This window comes from the organism of the source record quoted next, unplaced genomic scaffold, assembly GCF_019419815.1.
Source record: "Pyrus x bretschneideri cultivar Hongxiangsu unplaced genomic scaffold, Pyrus_bretschneideri_v1 Contig27, whole genome shotgun sequence".
Lineage (NCBI taxonomy): Eukaryota > Viridiplantae > Streptophyta > Magnoliopsida > Rosales > Rosaceae > Pyrus > Pyrus x bretschneideri.
This window is the reverse complement of record NW_025999579.1, coordinates 587,902-614,977: the sequence shown is the minus strand read 5'-3', so window position 1 is coordinate 614,977 and position 27,076 is coordinate 587,902. Positions and strand designations below refer to the sequence as shown.

The 27,076-nt window shown below is 36.4% G+C and overlaps 3 protein-coding genes across 3 annotated transcripts; 1 reads left to right on the top strand and 2 right to left on the bottom strand.

Annotated features, from left to right (window-relative positions):
• Positions 1 to 469: 469 nt before the first annotated feature.
• LOC103950552 (homeobox protein knotted-1-like 2) lies at positions 470 to 2,230 on the top strand. Its single transcript, XM_009361777.2, has 4 exons — positions 470 to 724; positions 787 to 906; positions 1,688 to 1,841; positions 1,954 to 2,230. The coding sequence occupies exons 1-4, from the start codon at positions 584 to 586 to the stop codon at positions 1,962 to 1,964; spliced, it is 426 nt and encodes a 141-aa protein (XP_009360052.1). The 5' UTR covers positions 470 to 583; the 3' UTR covers positions 1,965 to 2,230.
• Positions 2,231 to 3,328: 1,098 nt separating this feature from the next.
• LOC103950551 (dihydropyrimidine dehydrogenase (NADP(+)), chloroplastic) lies at positions 3,329 to 7,210 on the bottom strand. Its single transcript, XM_009361776.3, has 7 exons — positions 6,859 to 7,210; positions 5,697 to 5,960; positions 5,434 to 5,604; positions 5,089 to 5,201; positions 4,818 to 5,004; positions 3,894 to 4,003; positions 3,329 to 3,787 (listed from the first exon to the last, which is right to left on the bottom strand). The coding sequence occupies exons 1-7, from the start codon at positions 7,129 to 7,131 to the stop codon at positions 3,631 to 3,633; spliced, it is 1,275 nt and encodes a 424-aa protein (XP_009360051.1). The 5' UTR covers positions 7,132 to 7,210; the 3' UTR covers positions 3,329 to 3,630.
• A 10,399-nt stretch (positions 7,211 to 17,609) lies between these two features.
• On the bottom strand, positions 17,610 to 18,931 carry LOC103950550 (mitogen-activated protein kinase kinase 9). The gene has a single exon (XM_018648269.2). It carries the CDS (start codon positions 18,861 to 18,863, stop codon positions 17,907 to 17,909), a length of 957 nt encoding a protein of 318 aa, XP_018503785.1. The 5' UTR covers positions 18,864 to 18,931; the 3' UTR covers positions 17,610 to 17,906.
• Positions 18,932 to 27,076: the final 8,145 nt, after the last annotated feature.

The window sequence follows — 27,076 nt, the reverse complement described above, 5'->3', positions numbered from 1 at the left end:
GTCCGTACATACATAATCATATAATCTACGATACCAAATATATTAGAAGAGTCGTTTTCGTATGAAAGCATCGATAAAAGAAAGCACCCATCGTTTATGAACAGTAGGATTTTGGATGTATTGCTTGGAAAAAGTGATATAGATTGACTAGTAAAAATGGAAAGTCATCTAAAGACAGAGAATAGCACTGTGGATGAATAGGAAGAAAATGCACAACCAAGGTCCCCATTGCTCGAGAAACTCCTTGATGTGTTACTTTCCTCCGTGTATAAAGACAGAAAAAGAGAGAGGGGGAAGAAGCGAAAAGGCCAAAAAAACCAGAGATTGATACCTTTCATGCATTTGAATCATCAAGTTTTATAATTTTATATGCATGCATGAGTCATTCCATTTGGTGAATTCCAAAAATGAGAGCGTCCCTGTACTCTGTACGACTCTTTATACGTGAACAAAAATAGTAAGAAAATGATGTGATCGATGGTGCTTAAATATTGGGGTAGGGCAGAGAAGTTGCCTGACTCTAATAGCTATATAGTTAGCCAGTCTTTGCATTTGCAGGTTGGAACTTTTGGAAGATTATAATATGGAAGAAGATTTGAGTAGTACTAGACACAAAGAGAAGGGAAAAGAAGCAAATATTGAAGATAATGAGATCCTCAAAAAGAAAATCTCTACTCATCCTTTATATGGTTTGTTGGTTGAAAATCATTTGGACTGCTTGAAGGTTCTTCTTCTTCTTCTTCTTCTTCTTCTTCTTCTTCTTCTTTACTCATTCCAAATTTTCAGGTTAGTGGAATCATCAGTGAACTAGAGGAAAACGATGGCTGCAGAGATATGAAGCAGCTTGACTACAACTGCAATGCCAATTTAGGCGTGTTTGGACAATCTGACCTCGATCACTTCATGGTGCGTAATTAATATCAATCCCTGAAGGCTATTTTATTCACATTCATTACTAATAATCTTTGTTCCTTTTCTGCATCATGTTTAAAAACTAATCAATTAATTAACTAATGCATGCACACCAAGGCCTCGCTATCGGTATCTCAGATTGGATTGGCATGGATATATAAACTACTAAATTGACGACATGTTAAAGGGAGAAATGAAATGTTATGTAGAACTAGAAGGTGAAAGATGAATTACTCATGAAAGAAACTTATCTATTCCAGACTTCCAGTGCCCCCCTAAAATGGTATAGGATTAGACGGTTGAGTTTTCTTCATGTCTAACCCTCTCCAAATGGAACATCATACTTCTCCTTCAACATACTTTGAAATTTGAGAGCTATCTATTCCAATCTTAGAGACCAAACGAGACCTAAGAGTACTACTTGTTGATATCCACCAACTCTAGCTAGCTATTAGACGTACGTCTCTTTTCCAATAAATACTGGAAGTGGTCATAAATTCAAATCTCCGTTCCCGCGCGTTGTTAGTGGTTCCAGTCAAATTAGCTAATACTCATGCATTTCACAGTTTCCTGGTTTCCTGTTATTCATGAATCATGGTAGGCCGCAGATAAAGGCTTTTCCTTCAGCAGAATATATATACGGAAGAAAGACCAATCAATATGTGGACGAAGCATATATCTATCTATGCGTGTTTATGTGTGTGTGTGTATTAGCATATTTCTTTCTATTTTGATTACGTCTGTGGGATTGACACGTGGTGGTGGTCGATGCCAGGAAGCGTATTGCTTGGCACTAGGGAAGCTGAAAGCAGCAATGGAGGAACCTCAGCAGAAGTGCATGGCTTTCATAAGTAACATGCAGCTGCAACTGGAGGAGATCACAAACAACTCCCATTTACCTGATCAACCTGCACCTGCCTCACTTTCTGGTCCGTTTGAATGATCTTTTTGAAATGTCAATAACTGCTTTGCAAAATTAATACATGAATACTAATTACTAATTAACTACTCACGTTCTGAACCTTAAAATTAATATCACAGGTGAAAGCTAGAGGTGACTGTAGCACAAGGGCCATGGGACCAAGATGAATTCTGCAGAGTTTAAAGAATGCTTTCATAACGATTACTATGAATATTGCAGAATGGTATTTGCCACTGATCATGCTGTGAGTTGTGGCATTTTCATGAACCTGTAAACATGTGTTATCTGGTCCATAGTCAAACATTAGTTATGCCTCTGCTGTAAATTGTGTTATCTGGTCCTTGCAATCTGCTTGGTTCTCTGTTAACTTAATTATTAAGGGGTCTTTTTAATTTATCTGATATTTCCAGCAGGGCGATAAAAGGAAACACAATCGTTTTCTTATTTTGCAGTCTTTGCTTCTCTTTTTTCACTTTTTTCTCTGTCCCTTGATCTGCTTCATTCAATTCAAAATCTAAAAAATAGTAAGAAGTTCACCGACAAAGAAAGAGACTGCGAAAAACAATTAGAAGTTAAACCAACTGTTTATTACGTTTGGAGGGTGATTGCCCAAATAATATTTAAGTCTTTATTTTTAAGGAAATATTTCACTTGAGGTCAATATATGTTTCCGATTTTCGGATTAAGTCAGAGTAAATTTTGGCATGTTATTTTGATATTAATCGAACAGAAAATAAAATATTGACCTATGTTTGAAAATTAAAGGGAATTTTGCACAACTATCGCCTGAACTTGAAAGTATGTGTGCAAATACCACCTAAACTTTCAATTTTGTATTTTTACCACCTGAAATTTATCAATTGTTGAAACCTACCCCCTACTGTTTTGCTATTAAAACATATCACTTGTGGGGGCATTTTCATCAATTAACTTTCTAAATTTTCTGAAATCCCTTTATACAAAGGAAACTGATAAACCAACATCCGGAGGGAGGGTCTAGTTGTTGCAGGATACAAAGGGTTTCATGGAGAGAAAGGAAAACAACTACATTTGATTTTGGCAAGGATTGTTGAAGAATTAAAGAAAAAATTGATGAAAAAACTAGTTTTACATTCCACGAAAAACATCGGATAGTCATCATTTCCCTACCACACCAATTATTTTGCCCCTTCTAAGAAGAGCAGCAACCAGAATTTTGGTTCATAGGTTGTCCCCTAATCTACACAGTTAGAGGCTTGACGTTATTCATCAATTGGCTTGCCCTATCTTATTCTAACCAGCCCTATGAAGTTAATTGACAAAGATACCCACAAGAATCATGCTTTAACGGCAAAATGGATGAAAAGTAAACGTAGGTAGTAGATTCCAACAACTAAGAGAATTTCGGTGGTAAAAAACTACAATTGAAAGTTCAGGTAGTATTGACGCATATGCTTTTAAATTCAAGTGGTACTTGCACAAAATTCCCAAAATAAAATGATTATTGACCTAGGATGGAAATATAAATTTTTTATTCACTTAAAACCGAAAATCCGATAGTTTTAATTACCTGAACCCAAAACAATGACTCAGTAAGCAACCAACCCAAGGAAGATACAGATAAAAAGAAAGCATCTTTGACGCCCATAAACGAAAGGGTGACAGAAAGCATCTTATCTTCTGCTTTGGCAGCAAATACCATGCCTCTTTACTTGTCAGCAAATATTTACTATGTTTGACTGAGATGTTCATGCAGTGCAGCTCATTTCTTCAAATATTTGAGAACATCCTTATTTCAATTGGTTCGGTTGTCCAACTCAGTTGGAAACCATGCTCTCGGTCTCTTTCACGAAGCCGTCTCCTGTCCAGTCCTTATCGGATTGCAATCCTTTTCGGATGGCTTTCCTCTGTTTGATTGCTTCCTGTTGTCTTCTCACTAAATCTGTATGTGTTGTAAAGTATTCGAGGGAAGCCCTGCAAATTCATCGAAAGACAGAAAATAATTACGAGTGCAATTCGGTTTTCACCTCGACAGAAAATTTTATTTAGATTTAACATTCGTTCTTAATAAAGTGCATACCCCCTGAAATCTTCAATGGATGAAAAATTGTGCTGTTTCATAAAATCCTGCAGCTCGGAACAAAGTTTCTTCACAACACCATATCCGTGCATCATGACCCCAGTGCATACCTGCAAATGAAACTCAATAACTTCATACGGGCTATCTTAAAAAATTAAAGCTCCACTTTTGCCAACAAAAGATCAAATTAAATGAAATCATTAAAGAAATTTACACACACACACACACACAAAAAAAAAAAAAAAAAAAAAAAAAAAAAAGAGTTCACATGAACAGAGTCCATCAGCTAGATTATATAGAATACCATGAATACCATGAGCAACCCCAAATTTTTTTTGTTTTGAGTCAATATTGAGCCTTCTAGATAACGAACAACTATTGAGAGATTTCAATCAATTTTGTACTTGCTAAAGACCTTTCCAGTGCCTTACATCAGTCACATGGTTTTGCAATCACTAATCATGGCGCGTTGCCTAAATAATATGTGCAGCACACTAAATTAAGTTTCCCGAACCGGAAGTAGTCATTAGACACTTCCTAATGTTACCAACAATGATTTTCTGAGAGAAAAAATTAAGGAGTTCTAATGAAAAACCCACGGTACTGTTCACTTTAATGAAAAACCACATTTTTATACTAAAAAGTCAAACATGGTACTATTCACTTTACCCTTTATTTTGTCTTTATCGTTAAAACTCAAAGTTTTCAAGCCCTTTTCATTAGTTTTCCTAAAAAATTATAGTTTATGTAAATTTCTAAGTCAATTATGAGATATACATTATTCATTGTGAACTCAAATTGAGAGATCCCACGATCCACTCTACAGTGCGAGTTGAATGTCCAAAGAGTCAGTCAGTCCACCTAACTACAGAAATTCGTATAATCTTAACATACAGAAACTACAACAGTTAGTTCGCAACCTACCTGAACAGTATTTGCTCCAAGAAGAATAAACTCAGCAGCATCGCCACCAGACTCAACACCCCCAATACCAGAAAGCGAGTAATCCGTATCACCAAACTCTGATTTCATTAACTTTGCAATGTTCATCACTTTTGCCAGTGCAATTGGATGAACTGCTTTAGCCGAATAGCCCCCAGGAGTTGAGTATCTGAGAGAAAATTTAAGCATGTTTTGCTGAGATGAATGACAATTCAAACCAAATAATATGAATTTCTAGTTTTGGCATGCATACCCCTCCACACAAGGCTCAGGCCGTAAGGTAGTTAGATTGATTCCCATTACACTCATGATGGTATTAATAGCTGACACGCCCTCACATCCTGAGCTCAGAGCGACTCTAGCTGGCTACAAAACAAAACGATAACGGATTTGAGCAAGATCACAATAGAACTAACCGTCCATGAAAGTGATAAACATCTCGTAACATGCACATAATAGGAAATGTAAACAAATAGGAAAAAAAATATTTAAGAAAAGAAACTACTTTTATTTAGAGCCGTTCATACTGAATTTCTCAACAAGAAGACAAGAGTCAACACATCTTTAGCAATGCAAGAGAAGGAGAAAGCAAGTTAACCTGTGTGATGTCAGTAATGTTAGGAGTCATCTTTGCCCACACAGGAACTGTGGCTTTGGCATTGATCCAGCCACAAACTTCTTCCAGAAGTGCACAGTCTTGACCAACTGCAGCTCCCATCTTGCGCTCTGGCATACCATGAGGACAGGAAAAATTGATTTCAAGAGCATCCTAAGGTAAACAAGTGTGGTGTTAGATGCAAGAGGATCCAAGATTAAAGTACAAAAGTTATAATAGAAACTTAGTTTAGTACTACATCTTACAACTCCAGTTTGCTCGACGCGGTCAATAAGTTCCTCCCAGCCAGCTTTGTTGTATTCCTCCATAATTGAAGCAATCAGAATCCTATCTGGATACTCTTGCTTTAATTGCTTGAATTCTTTCAACATAATGTCAAGAGGTCGATCACTTATCAGTTCTATGTTCTCCCACCCAATAATTTGCCCTTTGGCTGAGCCATTTCCATCTACTCGTAGCCGAGCATATCGAGGAGTGACATTTTTTACTTTGTCTGCCTCTAGTGATACCTATCGAAACATAAATTAAGATTGAATTCAAAAATTGCAACGTAAAGAGGAAACCATATGCACGCACTGGCACACACAGAGTGTACTAAATACCTTAACAGAATATTATGAGTTATTATCTTGTAAGATTCCTTCTTGGCAAGATACCCAGTCCACTGGTGCAAAGATCATTTTTTTTTTCATACAAACAGGCTAAAAAAATTCGCAGATTCGTCCAATTTACTATCATCAAGTTTGGTTTTTGCTCTTTAAAACTAAGATTACGTAAATGAATTTAACTATGTCAGAGATTGGCATTGGCATTGTAGATGCCGGAAATCAGAAAACCGCAACTAAAAATAATTGGGGTAGAGAATGACCGGCCAAGATGCCCCTAATGTGGCAACTACTGCAAACCAACTTGTTGATCTCCAGCAGGGTTTGTCACATATGCATCAAAGACTCGAAATTCAGCTATGGAAATGACCATATAGTTCGTTTAAAGGAATAAAAAAAAAAGTTAGATGATCAGCAAATGGGCTTTCACTTTCAACAATTTAGCCACAAAAATCACTAAATATGAAGACTTTTTGGCCGAATACATCTACTAACGGGACAATTGGCATTTCTATACAACATTATTATCAAATCATTTAAGCTTTTAGCTAAAATAGCACCAACTAGACAAAATCAAAGATATCAAACACATATAATGATCCAAGTTTCATTCTTTACTTCATCATACTACCACCCAATATCTCTGCTCAACATCATTCCAAATTTTCTTTCCCTGGACTTTCTCAGTAACCAAACAGCTGAATTATGCCAATCAAACAGCCCAACCTCACAAATTCACAATCTTTTCATCCAAATCAAACTCGGGATTTAAACGAGAGAGAAAGAGAGCAACAAGACATACAGTTTTGGCAATCACAGCACCCCAGCCTTCATCAAAGGCCCTCTTCATCACCGTATAGTTAGTCCCTGGCGGACCCGACCCGATAACAAATGGGTTGGGCATGTGCAACCCGTTAACAGTAACACTAAGATCAGGCTCCGCCTTGCTCTCGGAGGCAAACACCCTGAACCCTACTCGGCTTGGCCGAGTTAAACGCACCTCAGGACGAGGTCTCCTGGAAAATTCAGCAACTGGGTTTTTGCCTCCGATCTGAGTAAAGCTGATAGACGCCATGGATCAAGAATTTGGGTCACTCTTCGGCAAGTAATTCTCCAGAAAAACTAGAAGGAGCAGAGGAAGAAGAAGATGATGATGAGGATCAAGATCGAATCCGAGTTAAAAATATTCGGTGGGCGGACTCTAAAAACAACGTGGAGTGGGAGGAATCGGTTGCGTCTTGTAGCATTTGATTGAATTGGATTGATGGTGGAAAGTGAATTTTCTAATTCGAAGAAGAGAGAAAGCATGTGCACGGCGACAGACGGGATTGGCAGGAATACTTGGTTTTTTTGACCATTTTTGGGATGTCAAATCTTCTCCGTTAGTTTCGTGTGTCACATTAACAGTTGATTAATGTGTGTTAAGTTTATAATAATAAAACAACAAATTAAATAAAAAAAATTAAAAAAACAAAATAACATAGAGTTAAATTTATTAATATGTGTAAAACTCATTTTTCAAAACAAATTTAAGCGATGCATTGTTAAAAACAAATTGAATCAATATATGTCACTTGAAAAGTGCTTCAATTTCTTTTTCGGAAACAATACATAGTTTTTATTAAAAATGATACTCTTATTATCTATTTATTTTGTATCATTTTTTTAATAGAGATGAAACACACCTTGTGTTGGTGGGATCAACAACTGAAAGATGGTATAGATAGATGGTAATTGAAGTAACACTACATTTACCATTAAAAAACAGGAAAGAAAGTATAGGTTGGCATTTGGTATTTGACATCTTGTAATTTTATGGTATTAAGAAAGGTTATCATATTTGTCAAGAAGCTTCAATCGATTTTTCTTTGTTGCTTCATTCATTGCACTAGTGTACATATCATATTTGAAGTTTTAGGTTTTAGTTTGTAAATTTTGGAAAGTGATAATTCAGCAATTCTCATTTAAAATAATTCTATGTACAATACTACTATATGTAGCCATATGTTTACAATCAATTCCTACTAACTAGCTACTAATTGACAGCTTATAATACAAGATAGGAATGTAATCAATTACAATATATTAATAATATTGGCAAGTATCTTGATGATTATCCTTGACTTTCTCAACACTCCCCCTCAAGTTGGTGAGTGAATGTTGCGAACTCCCAACTTGCCTAGCAAAGAATGAAATCTTTCCTTTCCAAGAGCTTTAGTGAACAAATCAACAAGTTGTGATATGGAAGGAACAAATCCCGTCACAATTTTTCCTTCCATAATCATATCTCGAAAAAAGTGACAATCAATCTTAATGTGCCTTGTTCGTTCATGAAACATCGGATTTGCCGCAATATGAAGAGCAGCTTGATTGTCGCAAAACAAGGTAGCTTGATCTTGAATTTGAAGATCTCGGAAAAGACTTTGGAGCCATGCAAGCTCACAACATGCTGCTGCCATGGATCTATATTCGGCTTCAACAAAAGATAAGGATATTGTTTTCTGTCATTTGCTTTTCCATGAAATAAGACTATTTCCAAGGAAAACGCAATAACCAATAGTTGAACGCCGAGTGGTAGGACATTATGCCCAATCGGAATCACAATATGCCGTTAACTTTAATGAATTTTGAGAGGGAAACATCATGCCTTGCCCTGGTGTGCCTTTCAAATACTTTAAGATGCATAGGGCATCTTCATAATGACACTTTTGAGGTGATTGCATAAATCTACTCAATAAATGAACTGAATATGTAATATCTGGTCGGGTTATAGTGAGATATATCAACCGACCAACCAATCTTCTGTACTTGGCTGGATCATTTAATGCATTCCCATCATCAGGGAGTAATTTTAGATTTTGTTCCATATGAAAACTTGTAGGCCGTCATCCTAGAAAACCAACATCATTTAGGATATCCAACAAATACTTTCTTTGTGAAATGAAAATGCCTTGTTTCCATCGTGCCACCTCAATTCCCAAAAAATATTTCAAATTACCAAGATCTTTGATACGAAACTTGGTATTCAAAAAAGATTTGAGATCATCAATTGCTTTCAAGTCATTCCCCATTATCAGTATGTCATCCACATAGATGAGAAGCACAGTAAATGACTTTCCTCTTCTCTTAGTGAAAAGTGAGTAGTCTGCTTTGGATTGAACATAACCAGTTGATTGAATAGCTTGTGAGAACTTGAAAAACCATTGCCGAGAAGCTTGCTTCAACCCATAAAGCGACTTATTAAGGCGACACACCAAATTCTCCCCCTGTAACCGAAGACCAGGTGGTGGAAGCATGTAGATTTCCTCCATGAGATCGCCATGAAGGAAGACGTTATGGACATCAAGTTGATGAAGTGACCATGAGTGAGTAGCAGCAAGAGCAAGCAAGCAGCGGAAAGTGACAAGTTTGGCCGTGGGGGAAAAAGTATCGTGATAGTAAATACCTTCCAATTGGGTGTAACCTTTAGCAACCAATCGAGCTTTGTAACGCTCAATATTCCCATTGGATTTTCTTTTGATCTTATCAACCCATCGACATCCAATTGGTACTTTCCCGGAAGGGAAAGGAGAAAGTGTCCAAGTGTCATTAGCCTGAAGCGCTTGGAGTTCCTCATCCATGGCCTTGCGCCACTGGGGATGTCTGACAGCTTCTGTATAAATGTTAGGCTCCAAAACAGTACATAATTGTGCAATGAAGGATTGATACTGGGGAGAGAGCCCTTGATAAGACAAGTAATTGTACTAGGACCGAAAAACGAGGAATTGGCGGGGGGCAACGTAATAGTCGGGCAAACATAATCATAGAGCTTGGTCGGCCGAACTTGGATGCGACTGGAATGTCGCAAAGAGACATCAGCTGCAGATGCTGGACACGGGTCTAAAGAGACAGTAGCGGCAGGTTGGGCAGATGCTGGACATGGGTCCAGAGAGACAGCAGGCCCATCAAGAAGGGCTGGGACTTGGTCAAGCCCGTTAGTGGCAGAGATAAGTATAGAAGGGACTGGAGAAAGGCTCGGGTCGGTAATTTGGTGGTTTAATTGGGAAAAGATTTGGACTGGAGCAGGTAGAGAGGAGACCAATATTTGGGTCCGGGGTAACTGTTTGGAATTGAGGAGTTGTGTGGAATGGGAAAATAGTCTCATGAAATATGACATCTCGACTTGTAAAAATTTGTTTGGAATTAAGATCTGTAAGCTTTTTGCCCAAAAGGATACCCGATGAAAACACATTTTTTAGCCCGAGCATCAAACTTATGTTGTGGGTGAAGATTAGTGGCATATGCTAAACACCCAAAAGTTAGTAAATGGGTATATGAAGGAGGGTGATCAAATAATTTCTCATACGGCGTAAGGCCCGATAAGAGGGGGTAGGAATGCGGTTAATTAGGTAAATGGATGTGAGAATGCATTCATCCCAAAAGTGCAAGGGAATATGTGACTGAAAATGCAAAGCTCGTGCGGTTTGAAGAATATGTCTATGCTTTCGCTCCACAACCCCATTTTGTTGAGGGGTGGAAACACAAGTGCGTTGAAAAAGTATGCCATGATCATTAAAGAAAGTATGCATAGAAACAAATTCACCACCATTGTCAGTTCTAATGGTTTTAATTTTGTGGTGAAATTATGTTTCGGCATAGGCAATGAAAGATTTAAGCAAAGATTGAGTGTCTGATTTATGACGCATGAGATAAACCCAAGTGCAACGAGTAAAATCATCAACAATAGTAAGGAAATAACGAGCATCCGAATGAGATGCTACTCTATGGGGGCCCCAAATATCACAATGTATAAGTTCAAAAGCATGCTTAGTATTAATATGACTTAATCCAAAAGACAATCGAGTTTGTTTTGCCAAAGGGCAGATGTCACAAGGTTTATTTTTAGAATGGGAAATTTCAGGAAAATGTTTAGCTAACAGTTGGAGTCTCAAGGGTGAAGGGTGACCAAGTCGTCGGTGCCACGTGACGGAAAAAACCTTGGGAGATGAGGTAGTTGTCGGTGATGTCCGCCCTTTGGAGTCCACCAAATAATAAAGCCCATTACGTTGTCGCCCCCAACCAATCATCGTTCTGGTCTCCAGGTCCTGTAAAATACAAAAATCAGGATAAAAGGTTACTGAGCATCCCAATGATCGAGTTATCCGACTAACGGAAATTAAGTTGATAAAAAATGAAGCTATGCCAAGCACATTATAAAGAGATATTTTGGAACCAAAACTGTAGGTGCCAACAGAGTTTATGGGAACCCGAGTCCCATTAGGTAATGCCATGGGTGATAGAGGTGGATTTGAGGTTGCATTAGTCAATGGAAGACTAGATATGTGGTCAGCGGCACCACTGTCTATAACCCATTGGAAAGAAGGAGGCCTACCTGCTATATTTGCCTTGGAATCAAGGCCCATCTTTTGACTCATCATGGACAAGAGTTGCTGAAATTGTTCGGTGGTAAGGTTGGGCAGGGACGGTGCAATGGTGGATGCCACATTGTTGACAGCAAGTTTGCCGCTCGGCTTATTGTCATGCCCACCAGAACTACTCGAACCACTGAACTTACCATAAAGAAGGTGTCCCGGTGGGTATCCATGGAGCTTCCAACACGTGTCAATAACGTGATGATCCTTATCGTAGTACGAGCAATGTAACGACTTCCTCTCAAATGATCTTCATTTTACATTGTTGCTACTGTTGCCACGGGTTGTTTGAACTAGCATGGCTGCAGGTTCAACGAGGCTAGGCCCAACAGCCATGCGTCTCTGCTTCTCTTCTTGTGTCAACATAGAATAGATGGATTGAATTGAAAGCAATGGTTGAATAAGCAAAATCTGCCCACAAATCGCAAAATACGAGTTGTCTAGCCCCATTAAAATCTGCAAAACCTTGGTTCTCTCCACCTGTTCGTTGTTGGATTGGATAGCCCCGCAAGAACACGGCTTTAAAGTTTGGTAGGAATCCATCTCAACCCACAAACCTTTAAGCTTGGTGAAATACACATTGATAGCTTGTTGACTCTGCGTAAGAGGTGCAAGGTCATGTTGGATTTCAAAGAGACGAGACACGTTTTGTTGACAAAAACGTTCTCGAAGAATATCCCAAACATCTTTGGTTGTCATCATGTACACCACATTGGTGGCCAGGTCACCGGAAAGTGTATTGAGAATCCACATAAGGATCATGTTGTTGCACCGTTGCCAAAGAGCAGATTCTGTGGGCTTTGTCTTCACAGATGGTTGTTCAACACTTCCATCAACAAACCCTAATTTGTTCTTCACACTGAGTGCAATTGACATGGAACGACACCAAGTGCCATAATTTTCACCAGTAAGTTTGGTTGAAACGAGCATCATTCCAGGGTGATCGAAATGATGAACGTAGAAAGGACTAGCAGGATCACTAGAGGGTTCAAGTTTGGCCATTGCTGATTTTGTTTTCAATGCCAGACGTTGAATCCTCCACCATAACCCAAGAAAAAAAACAAAAGAACTAAGAACCCAGGGAGGGCTCTGGTACCATGTAAATTTTGGAAAGTGGTAATTTACCAATTCTCATTTAAAATAATTTTCTATACAATACTACTATATGTAGCCATATGTTTACAATCAATTCCTACTAACTAGCTACTAATTGACAGCTTATAATACAAGATAGGAATGTAATCAATTACAATTTATTAATAATATTGGCAAGTATCTTGATGATTATCCTTGACTTTCTCAACATAGTTCAAATGGTTTCGAGTGTTCATTCTAATTATACTTGAAATCTTGTGTTTTTGGTAATGTTTAAAATTTCAATCCTTCAGTATGGCTTGTATGAAATAGATTAGTTGTGTTAATAGACCCAAAAGGAAAGGAGCAATTCTAAGGCTGGTAATGCTGTTGGGTCTGACCTTAGAAGCTCAATCAACCCCTAATTGTTTAGCGAGAGAGAGTTAGGGTTACTCCTAGATAGACCTAGGAAATATAGACCGTGAAAGAGTCGACGTAAAAGCAGTTTACTGTATCACCCGATGAGTCGACGTCGGTGTTCACTCAGAATCTGATTTTCTTTTTAACTTTTTGATCAATGGCTGAAGAAGATTATAAGATAAATTTTTTCTGTGTTAGTTTGTGAGTTTCAAAATGACAAAGAAATTTGGGGTTGAATGGTTGTTTTGAGAAATTACACCAAACTTGGTTCGTTATGGAAGTTGGTGGTTTATTTCATCACAAAGATGATTTGCCAGGGGTAGCTGTTGTATCACCAAGCTTGTGCTTATGCCAGGGGTAGCGATGTCTGCGAAATGAGATCCTTATGCAACAATTTTTAGGGCTCAAAACCCTGCTCAATCATCTCACTGCACACCCTCCATAGCCTAAAACTCAATCTCCCCATGAGATGTCAAAATGATTTTCAACCGAACGTCTTCTTATGACCACTCATAATGCACTTGACGGCTATGCGATACATGTTTTCCATATAGTTGTCAAGTGCATACATTAAAACTTTGATATTTCCAACCCAACGTCTTCTTATGACCACTCTTGATTAAATACACTTAATCAAAAGTGAAATATGAAATTAAACTTGGTTGAAGATATAAAAGTTACCACTGGATGAGGGCATGGTTTGGGTTAGTGTAGTTAGATCTGCTATATGCTTTATTTTTTGTGATGCTGGCATTGCTACCCCCATATGCTTCTTAGGTGTTTTGTGAAGATCCAAATACCACGTCTTCTACAATAGGCTACGCATACCAGGTATACTCTGTTAGTTCATTTTCTGTGTCACTTTTGCAGGAGATAATGACATCATGTTATTACTATTATCATCAAAGTTTCAATCAACCAAACTTGTGTTGGCTAGCTGGTTCAATTCTCTGACCTAATTTTATTGCCAATAGGGAACTTTCATGAAAATAGTTTGGACTAAGTTTATTTTAACAAAAAACTATGCTATAACTTTAATTAATGAAAAAGACTTAAATTTTAATGAAAAACTCCTAAATTTTAATAAAAATGACAAAATAACTTAAATTTTAATGAAAAAGACATAATTTTAATATTATTTAAAAAAAGAAAAGAAAAACTAACGCACGGGATCTGCGCGTCCTCACACTTACTGTTTATGAAACTTATTACACTGTTTATGAAATTTAACGATACTACACTGTCTATATATGTATATTATTTCTTTTGTCTTAAGTAGGTACGAGTGAAATCTACACATATAACTTATATATATATATATATATTATTTATTATATACATGAAAATACACCTTATGAGATTATAATATCAGATGTGTGTTTGTGTTATCTTGCTTTGTCAAAGGCCTAAATATGGGTGTTATCATTGTTACAGTTAGCTAATTCATACATAATATAATATGCATGTGTATTTTCATGTACTTTTTTTTATTTAGTTATAATTGGAGGGTGAAAAGAAAGAGAGGGGGGGGGGGGTTTGGGGGGACGTGCACACAGCGCACACATGTTTATATTTTATGTTTTTTTTATCTTTATTTTTAAATAAAGTTATTAGATAGTATTTTTGTTAAAATGTAAAGTTTTAAAGTCATTTTCATTAATTTTCCTTTGATTCTAGACACTTCTTTGCTTAATTTGTCCTTTAATTTTTCCTGATTTATTCAATTTAAAGCTAGAATAAAAAAAACTGTGTTGATGAATATGTACTTATGTAGTCTAGACGGGCGACATTCGAATTTTATGGACTATTATCATATGGCTACACATATTAATTAATTGTAACTAGGAAATGGCTACACACATTGTGTATGTGAATATGGCTACACACGTGTGTGTGAACATTGTTTTATTTTTATTTTTTAAATGGGAAGGAGTGAGGGAGAGAGAGAACGAAGGAGTGGAAGAGAGGTTTTTGTGTTTTATATTTTAATATTAGGTATATGCTAAAATCACCTGTATGTGAAGTTTAAGTACAAAATAGCAAAATTTGGTTTTGTGAAATTACATTAATTACTACCTATAATTTTTTTTGTTGTTGTGATAAAAGTCTAAATACTCTTTTTAACCTCTTTTGGTTGACAGAGAGGGTTTTCTTAATGAGAGTTTTAACGAAAAGCTTGCGATACTGTTCACTTTAACGAAAAACCACATTTTTACACTAAAAAGTGAATCTTTATACTATTCACTTTACTCTTTATTTTGTTCTTATCATTAAAACTCAAAGTTTTCAAGCCATTTTTATTAGTTTTTCTTTTAATAGGTAGTAGAATCATTTCAACTCTTTAAGTTTTCTATGTTTATTAGAATATATAGTATGAACTTCTTATCAGTTCTTAAATTTTCATTGTGTTTAACACATATGAAAACCAAAAAGTGAGAATAGTTTTCCCTTCAAATCCATAATCAAATACTTAAATACCAAGAATCAAATTAACTAAGTATATTATGGCTAGTTAATCCGATTTTCCTTCATTTTTCTATTTCTAAATACTCTAATTTCTTCATTTTTTTTCATTTATGGTAAGCGACGATAATGTAAAAATTGAGCCAACAGTAGTCTGATTTGCAAACGGTTCTTGCTTGTTCACAAGGAAACGTGTTTCAATGGAAATATTTGAAAATAAAACGTGCCTAACAATTTATCAAAAACCTACTTAACTATTTGGATGGTGACAATTGAAGAGCTGCATGATTGACATCGACGACCTCTCGAGGATGATCAAGTTGGCTGGTAGGGTGGGATTGAGTCGCGAGACATGAAGCGTTGTGATTCATGCATGACATAATTGGCCAAGCTTTGATATTGACATATTTATTTACCTTTTCCTGAACTCTCTCATGGAGGAACTATTTGCTGACTCATCATGTTCTATATTATTCAGGATCGATCGAAGCTGTCAAGAAGCACCCAACTTTCGTGCCATGATAGCCTTCGTTTGCACCAAATTTGTTATCACCAGACTTGGCAGCCAATCATATATGACTCCGAGAGAAAAACTTGTATAGATCATCAAGACTACGTCATCACTTATCTGTAAAATCGCTTTCACGAAACTATAAGATTAATTGCATTTATCTTGCTTGATATAAAAACGTTGCACTAATCAGAAAACTCTCTAACAAGAGTTTCCTTTATATGCACAGTAATTCCACCCAAAAAGACTTAAATGGACAGGATTGTTTCAACAAAAACGAAGCAAATTGCTTCGAATCTTTACATATGATGACATATCTGCTTGGCTCATGAATGGGACATTCCTATTTTTATTTATTGCAACACTTGAAAATTTGTCACTTGCCAGTGGAGGCTAGCAAGAAACCAACTTTAGAAGATATTCGTGAAGATTGGATAACCAAAAATATAATTCTACGATGATTGTACCGTTTTATAATTTAAACAAAACAATAATTAATTATGCACGTTGGACATGGATTTGTGAATAAGTGGAGTCACTGCATCATTTTTCTTCTAATCATGATTTCTTTACTTCAGCTTGCAAGGTTTACCCTAGCTATCTGATCATAATCTTTGTTTTAGGAGAAGACTTGATCTTGGTTAATTGGACAAAAAAGAATATCCAAGCTATAGTTTTGTTATTTACAGGAAATTAAAACATTCCCCACCCCACCCCCCCCCCCTCCCGAGGAAATTGAAACTAAATTGATCAAATGCTATTGTTAACTCTCACCCTATCATAAATCTAATTCATGACGGTAACTATATATTTGTAAACGTACAAAAAATTCGAAAATCGACATAATTTTAGTAATTAGTATGTCACCCGATTAGTATGTAACCCTAATGTCTAAGTGTTTGGATTTTTAATATTATGCTAAGCACACAAAAAGTCGAAACTCAACATAGTTTCAATATACATAGAAAGTAGAGGATGACTTTTTAGCTAGAGTGGTCTATGAGATTAACATAAGGTCTCACTTTGGTCATTAATTGACAATGAAAATCGATATAATTGGTCCTGAGTATGTCCACTATAAATCATTTTGGTACTTTCGTGAAAAATTTGTCAATATCCTCGTTAAATTGTCACATGAACGAACACGTGACCACCTTTTTAAGGGTATTTTTGTCAAATCAAGCCCTCCACTTAACGAGGATATTGACAGACTTTTCACTGAAGGACCAAATGATTTACAGTAGACAAACTCATGAACCACTTTGATCGATTTTTATTGTTAGGAATCAAAATGAAAAGTTATGCCAATTTTAAAAACCATTTTGACTAAGAAGCCTAAAAAGTATACCATTATTGATTTTCTTCCTACCGTAAGTGTTTGGATTTCTATTACGTACAAAGCTAATTCACCCATAGAAAGTATTGATTTTCCTCCTAAAAATTGACTAGTCTTTGTACACCAGCTAGGAAGTAGGGTTGATCAATTACGTACAGCCTCTACTTAATTGACTGATACATCAAACTATTCATAGTTTAGAGAGATTATTAATCGTCGTGGTCCTTTCTTACACTTCCTAGTTCGTTCCCTCGATGTCAACTTCAAGTGTTGAATTCTGACTTTTAGTCACTCGGAAAGTTTAATTAATCTCGTGATGTTTAAGAACCACAATGAAATAGAATCAAAGGAAATTTGATATTCATATGATGATTCTCTTAATCATAATTTAATTAACATCATAATCCACAAAGTATCCGAATCCGGCCAGTATATACAAAAGCTCATAAAACGTACAGTAACTAGTGTCCGAAAAGGCTTATGCCAAACCCGGCGACCCGACTCCACTCGCACGGATATTCGACACGGGAAGATTTGATGAGCAAGAGAATAAACCAAGTTAATTGCCCGACTCGTCCTTGTAGCCCTTGGAAGATTTATAAACTTCCCGGCGACGGATTCTTGAATTCACATCCTCACCTATCTTTACAGACGAAGGGGTGGGTCAGAAGCTGACCGGCGGACCACCTCTTGCCAGACTCCTTCTGCAAGCAACACTCCATGAAGCTCCGAAACTCCTCGGACACCCCCTCCGGCAAGGTGGGGGGCTCTCCAAAACATATGGCACACATGAGGGTGGCCCAGTCGGGTCTCTGACCCGGAGGCAAGAACGGGAAGTGACCCATGTAGAGCTCCATCAGGGTCAGCCCCAAACTCCATATGTCACTGGCGTAGCCGTTGTAATTGCCGCCGTAGGTATCCGGGTCGAATCTTTCCGGGCTCATGTAAGCGCAAGTTCCGACGTATGAGTTGCAGGCGTCCAACGTTCGGCACATGATCTTGCTCACGCCGAAGTCGGCGATTTTTACTTCCATGTTTCTGTTTACTAGAAGATTTGTTGGTTTGATGTCGCGGTGGATGATTTTGTGGGTGTGGAGGTAGTTGAGGCCGTTAAGAACTTGCCGCGCCACGTGGGCAAGTTTTGGTTCGGAGAAGGTGCCGTTGGATTTAAGCAAGGTCTCGAGGGTGCCATAGTCCATGTACTCCATGAGAATCCCGATGTCGCCGGAGGGCTGCTCGAAGATTGCGTGGCAGTGGACGACGTACGGAGAGTCTGTGCGGCGGAGGATTTCCATCTCGCGGAAGAGCTGACGGCGGACGGTGGGGTCGGAGTCACCTTGGACGAGTTTGTAAGCGTAAATGGCTGAAGTCCGCTTGTGGCGGACCTTGTAGACGGTACCGCCGTTTCCGTGGCCGAGGACTTCGAGTCTCTCGAGGTCTGCGGCTGAGATAGCGGAGCAGGAGGTGTTGGTGGTGACGGCGGTGGTGGGAGCGGTGGGAGGGAGGGGAAGAGAGAAACGAGGGCGGCGCTCAGAGAGGTCGGGCAAGGGGAGGCGGAGGTTGAGCTGGCGGCGTTCACGGATGAGAGCCATTTGGATTTGCGGTGGTTGTGTTGGTGGAGTGCGGAGTGGAGAGTTGTATCGAAATGGAAATGAAATGAAACAACCCGTTTCCCTTTATATATAAAGGGCTTCATTTTTTAATGTAAGTGGGAGTGAAAAAGCACGTGCGGGCCATGCAGCCGGAGGGAGAGGGTGGAGGGAGTTAGTAGTACGAAGGTGGAAGGATAGAGAGGATGTGGGGTCCAATTGGGTGTCCAATTTTTTAGTGCTACTTGTTGTTGAGATGATATATGCACATGTGATTAAAAGGCAAGCCACCTCATCATTTTAAAAGTAATCAAATTAAAATTTTAGGAAATATTCAGATGAATCTGAAGATAATGTAAAGCCAAAGCAGCCAACCACTAATCAATGCTCACCAAGTGGCCTTTGGCTCACCTTCTAGCTAGCTACTCCATCACTTTGCAATAATTCTCATTATTTTTAGAAATGTCTTGTTTCCTATCAATGGAAAGGGGGAAATTAACCCAAGGTTTCATTCCACGTTTAAAGGATATGTAAATCAATAGCTTTTTATACAACATATTTATATGTAGAGATAAATCGTTTGGATTACGTCACAATGAGTATGTCATAATAATTAAGTTTCGAACTCACCATCCAAGAATGTTGAACATAAAATCTTCCACTTGTAAGTGAAGATTAATATTTTTTTTTTAAAAAAAAATTATTATTATTAAGAAGGACATTGAGATAATTCGAAACTATTACAATTATTTAGGAGATAAGTGAGTTTCAAACACGGAACCCATGACACCCATTTAAAAATATCACGTTTAGCCACTTCGTACTACAGTCTGACGGTATTCATCTTCACTTGTAAGTGAGAGGTCTTAGGCTTGATTCTCGCCAAACGGCGAATTTAAACCACATTATTGTTATCTCATTGTAAGGTTTAGCCCACTTTCTCACTCTCTTAATGTAGATAATGTCATTTGTTAAAAAAAAAATCATGTTTAAACAATAATTAGGGTAACCAAGAAAATAATTAACCTATCTTCCGTATCTCGTTCTTAAAGAGTGAGACACTTATTGTATAGAGAATTAGGGCCATGTCAATGGCGGTACGTTAGAGCAATCTTGCAACCGCCCCAAAGAAAAAAACAAAATAAGGTTTGAGTAGATTTGAAGATTATATATGTTTTAATACTATTCATCATGTACATCTCCAAATCACCATGTGCTTTATTGGACGTTTTTAAATTAGGTACGTTGGGTGTTGAGAAGCCATCTATGACTTCAAGATTCCAATATGTTTGAATAAATTATTAACGGATCACACTACCCTTTTGTAACGATTGAGTCGCATAACAATCAATTAAATTGGTTTTTTTGTTGGTTTCGTTTTTTGTTTTTATGGTTAATAAAATTAGGAACGTGGTTTAATTAAGATTATTTAGATTAAACAAACACTGCCAGTTTACGTTGGTTTCTGTGGTTAGGATTTAGGAAGTTGGCCCATCAAGTTGCCAAAAGAGGGCATATTGGGTTGGAGTGCGATTGGTATACATTGAACTTGGTTTTAAAGTTCAAATTAACTGATGAGGTGGCCCTTGTGTCCCTTGTCTTAAGCGGTGTCCTTGTTCCATCTGCTACATGTAATTATACAAAGCAGCACATTTTGATGCTACGATATATATGTTCTTACTTTTTAACTCTTTTGTGTTCGAAGAAAATTGAAGTTTAACCGTAAAATTAAGGAAAAGGGTAATATTAGGGACCAAATTTTTAAATTTTTTTTTTGTAAATCTAATGATTTGGACATTGATTATTGGATTATTACTTAATATTGATTAACATGTTTATTTTTCAGTAGTGATACATCATTTGATTTGCAAATTTGACTTAAAAATAATTTGATCTCCCTAGCATTATTCTAAAATCAATTGGCTACATGGGGAGTAGCGCCCTTGCAAAGTTTCTCTATTCACCATTGTGGGACTCTTTTAGGGGCGGACCGACTTAGAAGCAAGGGGAGTCAACTGACCCTCTGTACTCCGATGAATCTCCATAGATGACTTGGGTGTTGCCCTTTTGAAGGTTGGAGTTGTCCTTCATATATGCCCTCCAACTGCCTGATAAAATGCGTTAGAGAGATGCTACAGTCTAGTACTAATATAATTTACATGTCGCTTGTTTGTTGGTTGTGATTACAATTGTTGGAAAAAAAAAGAAAAAAAAAACCAAGTAAAAAACTATCAAAAAATGCAAGGTAAATGAAATGGCAATCTTAGAGAATGAACAAAGCATCATCATTCTTGGACAAATATACTAATGGGATGCAATGATATCAATCAATTTGTTAGTGTGTTCAAGATAAGTGTGTTCCTTTGTTAAGCATTCATATAGGAGTAGCCTTGGAACATGTTAGTTACCCACGTAAATGAGGCATTAACAGTTGTGCATTATGCCTTTGCAAATGACTTCAGGCCTACCAAGACTCGATGAAATAACGATATGCATGCTATTTCTGTTAAAAAATTTGCCCGCTGCGTGTGCTATTCTTACTGACTCCCTAATAATATTTTATGGATCCGCCACTGGACTCTTTTACCTTAACATCCTCACACACCCCTTACATGTAGCAAATTTTATGAAACTCATGGTGCATGCCACGTATGCCCTAGCATAGCGAAATTTTAATACGTTGGTGAACATTTATTTCATAGAAATTTCGATGCATACAGATTAATAAAAGCAAATTTAAACTATATTATCACCACCCTCTTAGTATAAATAATACTGTTAAAAATTATTAATGACCGATCATAAGATTCTAGCTGAATTTTGAGAAATGGAGAACATGGGGCCGACAAAAATGAATTGCAGATGTGATTGGCGACAAGGAGGGCTATTCTTTTTTAAATGATGCCAATTTGGCTATTATCTTATAACTTTGTGACGTCAACATTAACTGCAGGAAAGCAACTTCATCCATAATAATAATAATTAAGAAATAAATAACTCTAATGTTTTCACAATACTTTTGAATGATTGTGATAACTATATATAAAAAATAAGATAACTTGAATTTGATACTTATAACCTACAATTACATTGGTGTTCGCACTCCTGAGCTTAATATATTGAATTCATGAGTTCAAAATATTGATATAACACTCAAATTTTCTTTCTTACTATAGTGTAATTCTTGTATAAATTTAATATATTAATAGCTCACTGTAGATGGCCTAAGCAGCAAGTTGCACGTAACATCAGTGCCTGAATAAGATGATGGGGGCCTAGGGTTTTGTTTGTCACGTACTGTGAGCTTGCTTCGCTCACTGCTTCCTTAATCAACGTCTGTCCCAAATTGTGTTTTGATTACCATGCATGACTGTGAGTGTCGTCCTACATTGGGACTGCTTAATTATGCCAATCAAGTCCACGTTGAAACCTATAATTGTCGTCTTTTCCATTTTTTTCAAGTTCATTTATTTATTATCAAATATGAAAAATTGTTTAATCGATGAATTTTGTATATGAGAATAATCCGGTCAGTGAGCAAGGCAGAAATAAGAATTTTCAAAAGAGTGGCTTAACTTTATTTAATATGTATACAGATATCTCCAAGGAGAAGTTTCAAATGTGTGGAACTTGTAGTATAAAATGAATCGATCAAACAAAAAACGTGACATATAGAAATTAAAAGTTATTTGTAGGGAAGTAGATAGTATTTTAAAAGTAGGTTAAAATTATAAAATATTGTTCAAAAATACATGAGGTGATAGAGAGCATTTGAAAATTCTAATTTTGAGAGAATTTCATTGACTTTTTTAACTGCCATTTACTACACATACATGTATGAGCATGAACGAGCTAAATTTAAGAAAAAATTATTAGTAATGAGGTTGATTTTCTTTTGTTTTAATTAAGCATGTTAAGCACGGAATAGTGCTTTGATGCTCTCCCATAGGATCTTTCGTCTTTCTTGTAATTTTGTTCTTTTGAACTGGGCTAATTGGCTCTTGTAATTTTGTTCTTTTGAACTGGGCTAATTGGCTAAGGGGGCATAAAAATCGTGGAATCGTAAAATCGAATCAAACTGCAATAAAGTAAATTGTAAAAAATTATGTTGACAAAAAAAGTCAATATAGGTTTAAGAATCGGACCGAACCGGTTCTAGTTTTGGTTTTGGTTTTCATGTTGGCGGAACCCTTAAAACCAAACCAAACTTGAATAAAATTAATTAATTGGGTTTTGAAAATTTGGATTTTCAACCGTTTGATTATGTTTCTTAATAAGAGTGCGTTTTTCGTTTCTAAATTGTTAAGTTAATAACCATAATGAGTTTGGTAAGCTAAAATTGTTAGTTATGTGTCTGTGTTTTGTGAATTGTTGATATGAATAATATTCATTAACTTTGTAAGGTTTTGGTGCCATAAAATTTTAAATCTTCTATTGTAGTTCATCATTCTTTATGATTGGTCATGCATGTTCTTCGTTGTGTAATCCAATTACTATCCTTTACCATAAAATTGCCTTGACTTTTTTATGTGCTCTAAATATATATTGCCAAGATTCAAATGATTTATTATTTGGAACTGTGAACCGGCATGAACCAAACCAGAACCGTCGTAAACCGAAACATACGATTTTTTTCAATAATTTTAAACGGAACCACACCGAACTAAACCGTTGATATTTTTGAATTCCGATTCTGATTTGAGGGTGAAATCAGGCTGTACCGAACCGTGCCCACCCTTTGGCTACCCACACTCTTGCAATTTCTAGGGACCTTTTTTTTATCGTTAGACATTCTAGGGATTTAAACTAAAATAAATTGATTGAAATTTTTGAACCACCAAGCTTTGGGCCAGCATAAATTAGAGATAAAATACTCTACAATGTTTTCATTCATGAAGTCCAAAGACTTGAGAGTGTTAGGAGCCCAGCCAAACTCGGACATCACAAACAAATAATCAAAATCCTAAAACTTATATCGGTATTGAGAGTTTGGGACCAAACATGTGTTTCTCTTGTAACTTGCTCAATAGAACCTCTAAAAGGGGAGATATACTTGTCTAGATGCATCCGGATAACATCATTCCTATGGTAGTTTTTATAAAATTATGCGACGCTACGCATTTGGTCACGCTCGACTCTATTCTCCTATCTGGTGTTAGAGTTGCTTTAATCAAGCGGTCAATTTCTCTCTTAAAAGATAGATTGAAGGAAATTTGTACGCTTTTCGTCTTGGTTATAAAATGGTCAATAATATGATCTTGGTTAAGTTCCGATTATCTTTAACTAAAACTGAATTAAAGTTAATTATCCAATTTTGTTGAAAAAGTGTAGCCATTCCCTTTAAAAGAAAAGAATAGTAATTACTACAAAACCATTTATTAGTGTCGCTATAATAACCGACAAGAAACGTATATTACTGTTAGATTTTAAGCAAAATCCGATAGAAAATGGATTCAATGGCATATATAATAAGCGACAGAATTGCCAGTGTCAGGAAATAAATTTTTCGACATAAAATACTCTAAAATCGACATAATTTGTGTTGGATATAACTGATAGAGAATATATTAATAATGAATAAATAAGAGCATTCTCTGTTGGATAAAACCGACAGAAAATACTCTAAAACCGACAAAACTTGTGTCGGATATAACTGACAGATAATTTTTTAATAATTAATAAATAAGAGCATTCTCTGTCTAATAAAACTGATAGCAAATATATTAATAATAAAAAAAAATATAAAAAGGACAATTTAAATAAACATAAACAAAACTAATAATTGTATAAATAATACTAAAAATAAAACATACATATATATATATAAGTTCATTAATTATGTTTATAATCTTTTACTAATTATACAATTTGTTAAAAAAAATAAAAAATATACCTACATTCGACTTCATTTTCATCTTCCTTAATCAAGCACCAATCCTTCGTCAGAGGAAAAATATACAATCTGGGATTCCACAGCTCCGAGTTCTCCATTGAGGCATTGCTCCTTGTTAATAACAAAAAAACATTGGTGATGCGTATTTACAAAAACAAAACCTACATAAAAGCTCTAAACAAAGACCAATTTTCAATTTATGCATAATATTTGATAAGGTATCTCAAGTCAAGATTCAAAATACAAACTCGATTTAATAACATAATCAAAATTTAAAACACAAACTGAACGTGATACAAATAATTTAAAATGTATTGGTTTTAGAATGTTGCTCCTCGAATTGTTCATCCATGGTGATTGAAGCAAGGAGGAGAAGGGGAGAAGAGAAGGAGCACGAAATGAGGAGAGGAGAAAAAAGGGAAGGAAAGGGGAAGGGAGAAAGCACCGGCACAAGGATGAGATGGAGGGGTTTTATGTAACATCCCACATCAACCAACGAAGAGGGGGTGATGTGTCTTATATGTACATGTCCACCTCCTATAGCACGAGACATTTTGGAAACTGACTGGCTTCGGATTCTATCGGAACTCCGAAGTTAAGCGAGTTTGGGTGAAGGCATTCCTAGGATGGGTGACTTACTGGGAAGTTCTCGTGAGTTCCCATAAACAAAACTGTGAGGGAATGGTAAGCCCAAAACGGACAATATCATGCTATGGCGGAGCTGAACTGGGATATGACAAAATTTGGTATCAGAGCCACTTTGCCGTTCGGTGTGAGTGTGCCGACGATGATGTCGGGCTCCTAAGGGGGGTGGATTGTAACATCCCACATCTACCAACGAAGAGGGGGTGATGTGCCTTATATGTGTCTACCCACCTCCTATAGCACGAGGCTTTCTGGGACCTCACGATAACTTCCTAGTAGGTCACCCATCTTAAGAATGCCCTCGCCCAAACTCTCTTAACTTCAGAGTTCCGATGGAATCCGAAGACAATGAGTAAATTATGTCACATCCCAGTCCAGCTTCATCGTAGCACGATATTGTCCGCTTTGGGCTTACCATTCCCCCACGGTTTTGTTTCTGGAAACTCACGAGAACTTCCCAGTAGATCACCCATCCTAGGAATGCCCTTGCCCAAACTTGCTTAACTTCGAAGTTCTGATGGAATCCGAAGCTAGTGAGTTCACAAAAGGCCTTGTGTTATAGGAGGTAGGCATGTACATATAAGGCACGTCACCCCCCTCTCCGTTCGTCGATGTGGGATGTTACATTTTATTTTGGAAAATTGTCATTATTGTCGGTTAAAACCGATAGAAACATTTTTTAAATATAAACCGACAGAAAATTTTCATTACTGTCGGTTATAATCGATAGAAAAAAATGGCGGCAAAAATCCCCCCAAAATTTTGTTACAATTTTAAAAAATAAAATAATGATTGTTTGGTTTAATAAATAAATAAATAATATGTATTTAGAATACATTTTTTAAAATTAAATAAATAATTGTTTGGTTTAATAGATAAAAACCCATGTAAAATATGCGATAAAGAAACAAAAAGATAATTGTACAATGAAAATGTCATCACACAAACTAAATATTGTCTAATCAATACTTGAAAAACATAAATAAAAATTTAGCACAAATTACTTTTCCCACTTCAAAATTTAGGCAAATTTAATGGATATATGCATTCTACGAAACTAGTTTCAATGATCTAATCGTCAAACTTGTTTGAAGATACTACAATATCGCCTACATAAAAAATCGTAAAAAAAATAAAATTAAGAGATTAGGTAACGGAACAAAAGTTTTCGACGGTTATAAACGAAAAATCACAATTTAACGATTATTTTAGCTCCGGTTTTGATGATTTTTACAGCTACACTCCTCAACCCTATAAGAATGCAATAAACGAATTTGATCTTCAATTTAAAATATTTACACTAGTGGATACCACAAAATCTTATTTTATACTTAATGGAAGTATAACATTAACTCTGAAGTGTTTATTTAATCTACCGTTTTGACGTGATACACATTCTACAAAACTTTTTTTAATGATCTAACCGTCAAACTTGTTTGTACACACTCCGAGATCGCATACGTAAAAAATCACAAAAAAAAAAAAATTTCAGAGATTAGGTAACAGAATAAATGTTTTCGACGGTTATAAATGAAAAATCACAATTTAACGGTTATTTTAGCTTTGATTTTGATGATTTTTTATAGCTACACTCCTCGACCCTATAAGAATGAATTCGATCTTCAATTTAAAATATTTACACTAGTGGATACCACAAAATCTTATTTAATACTTGATG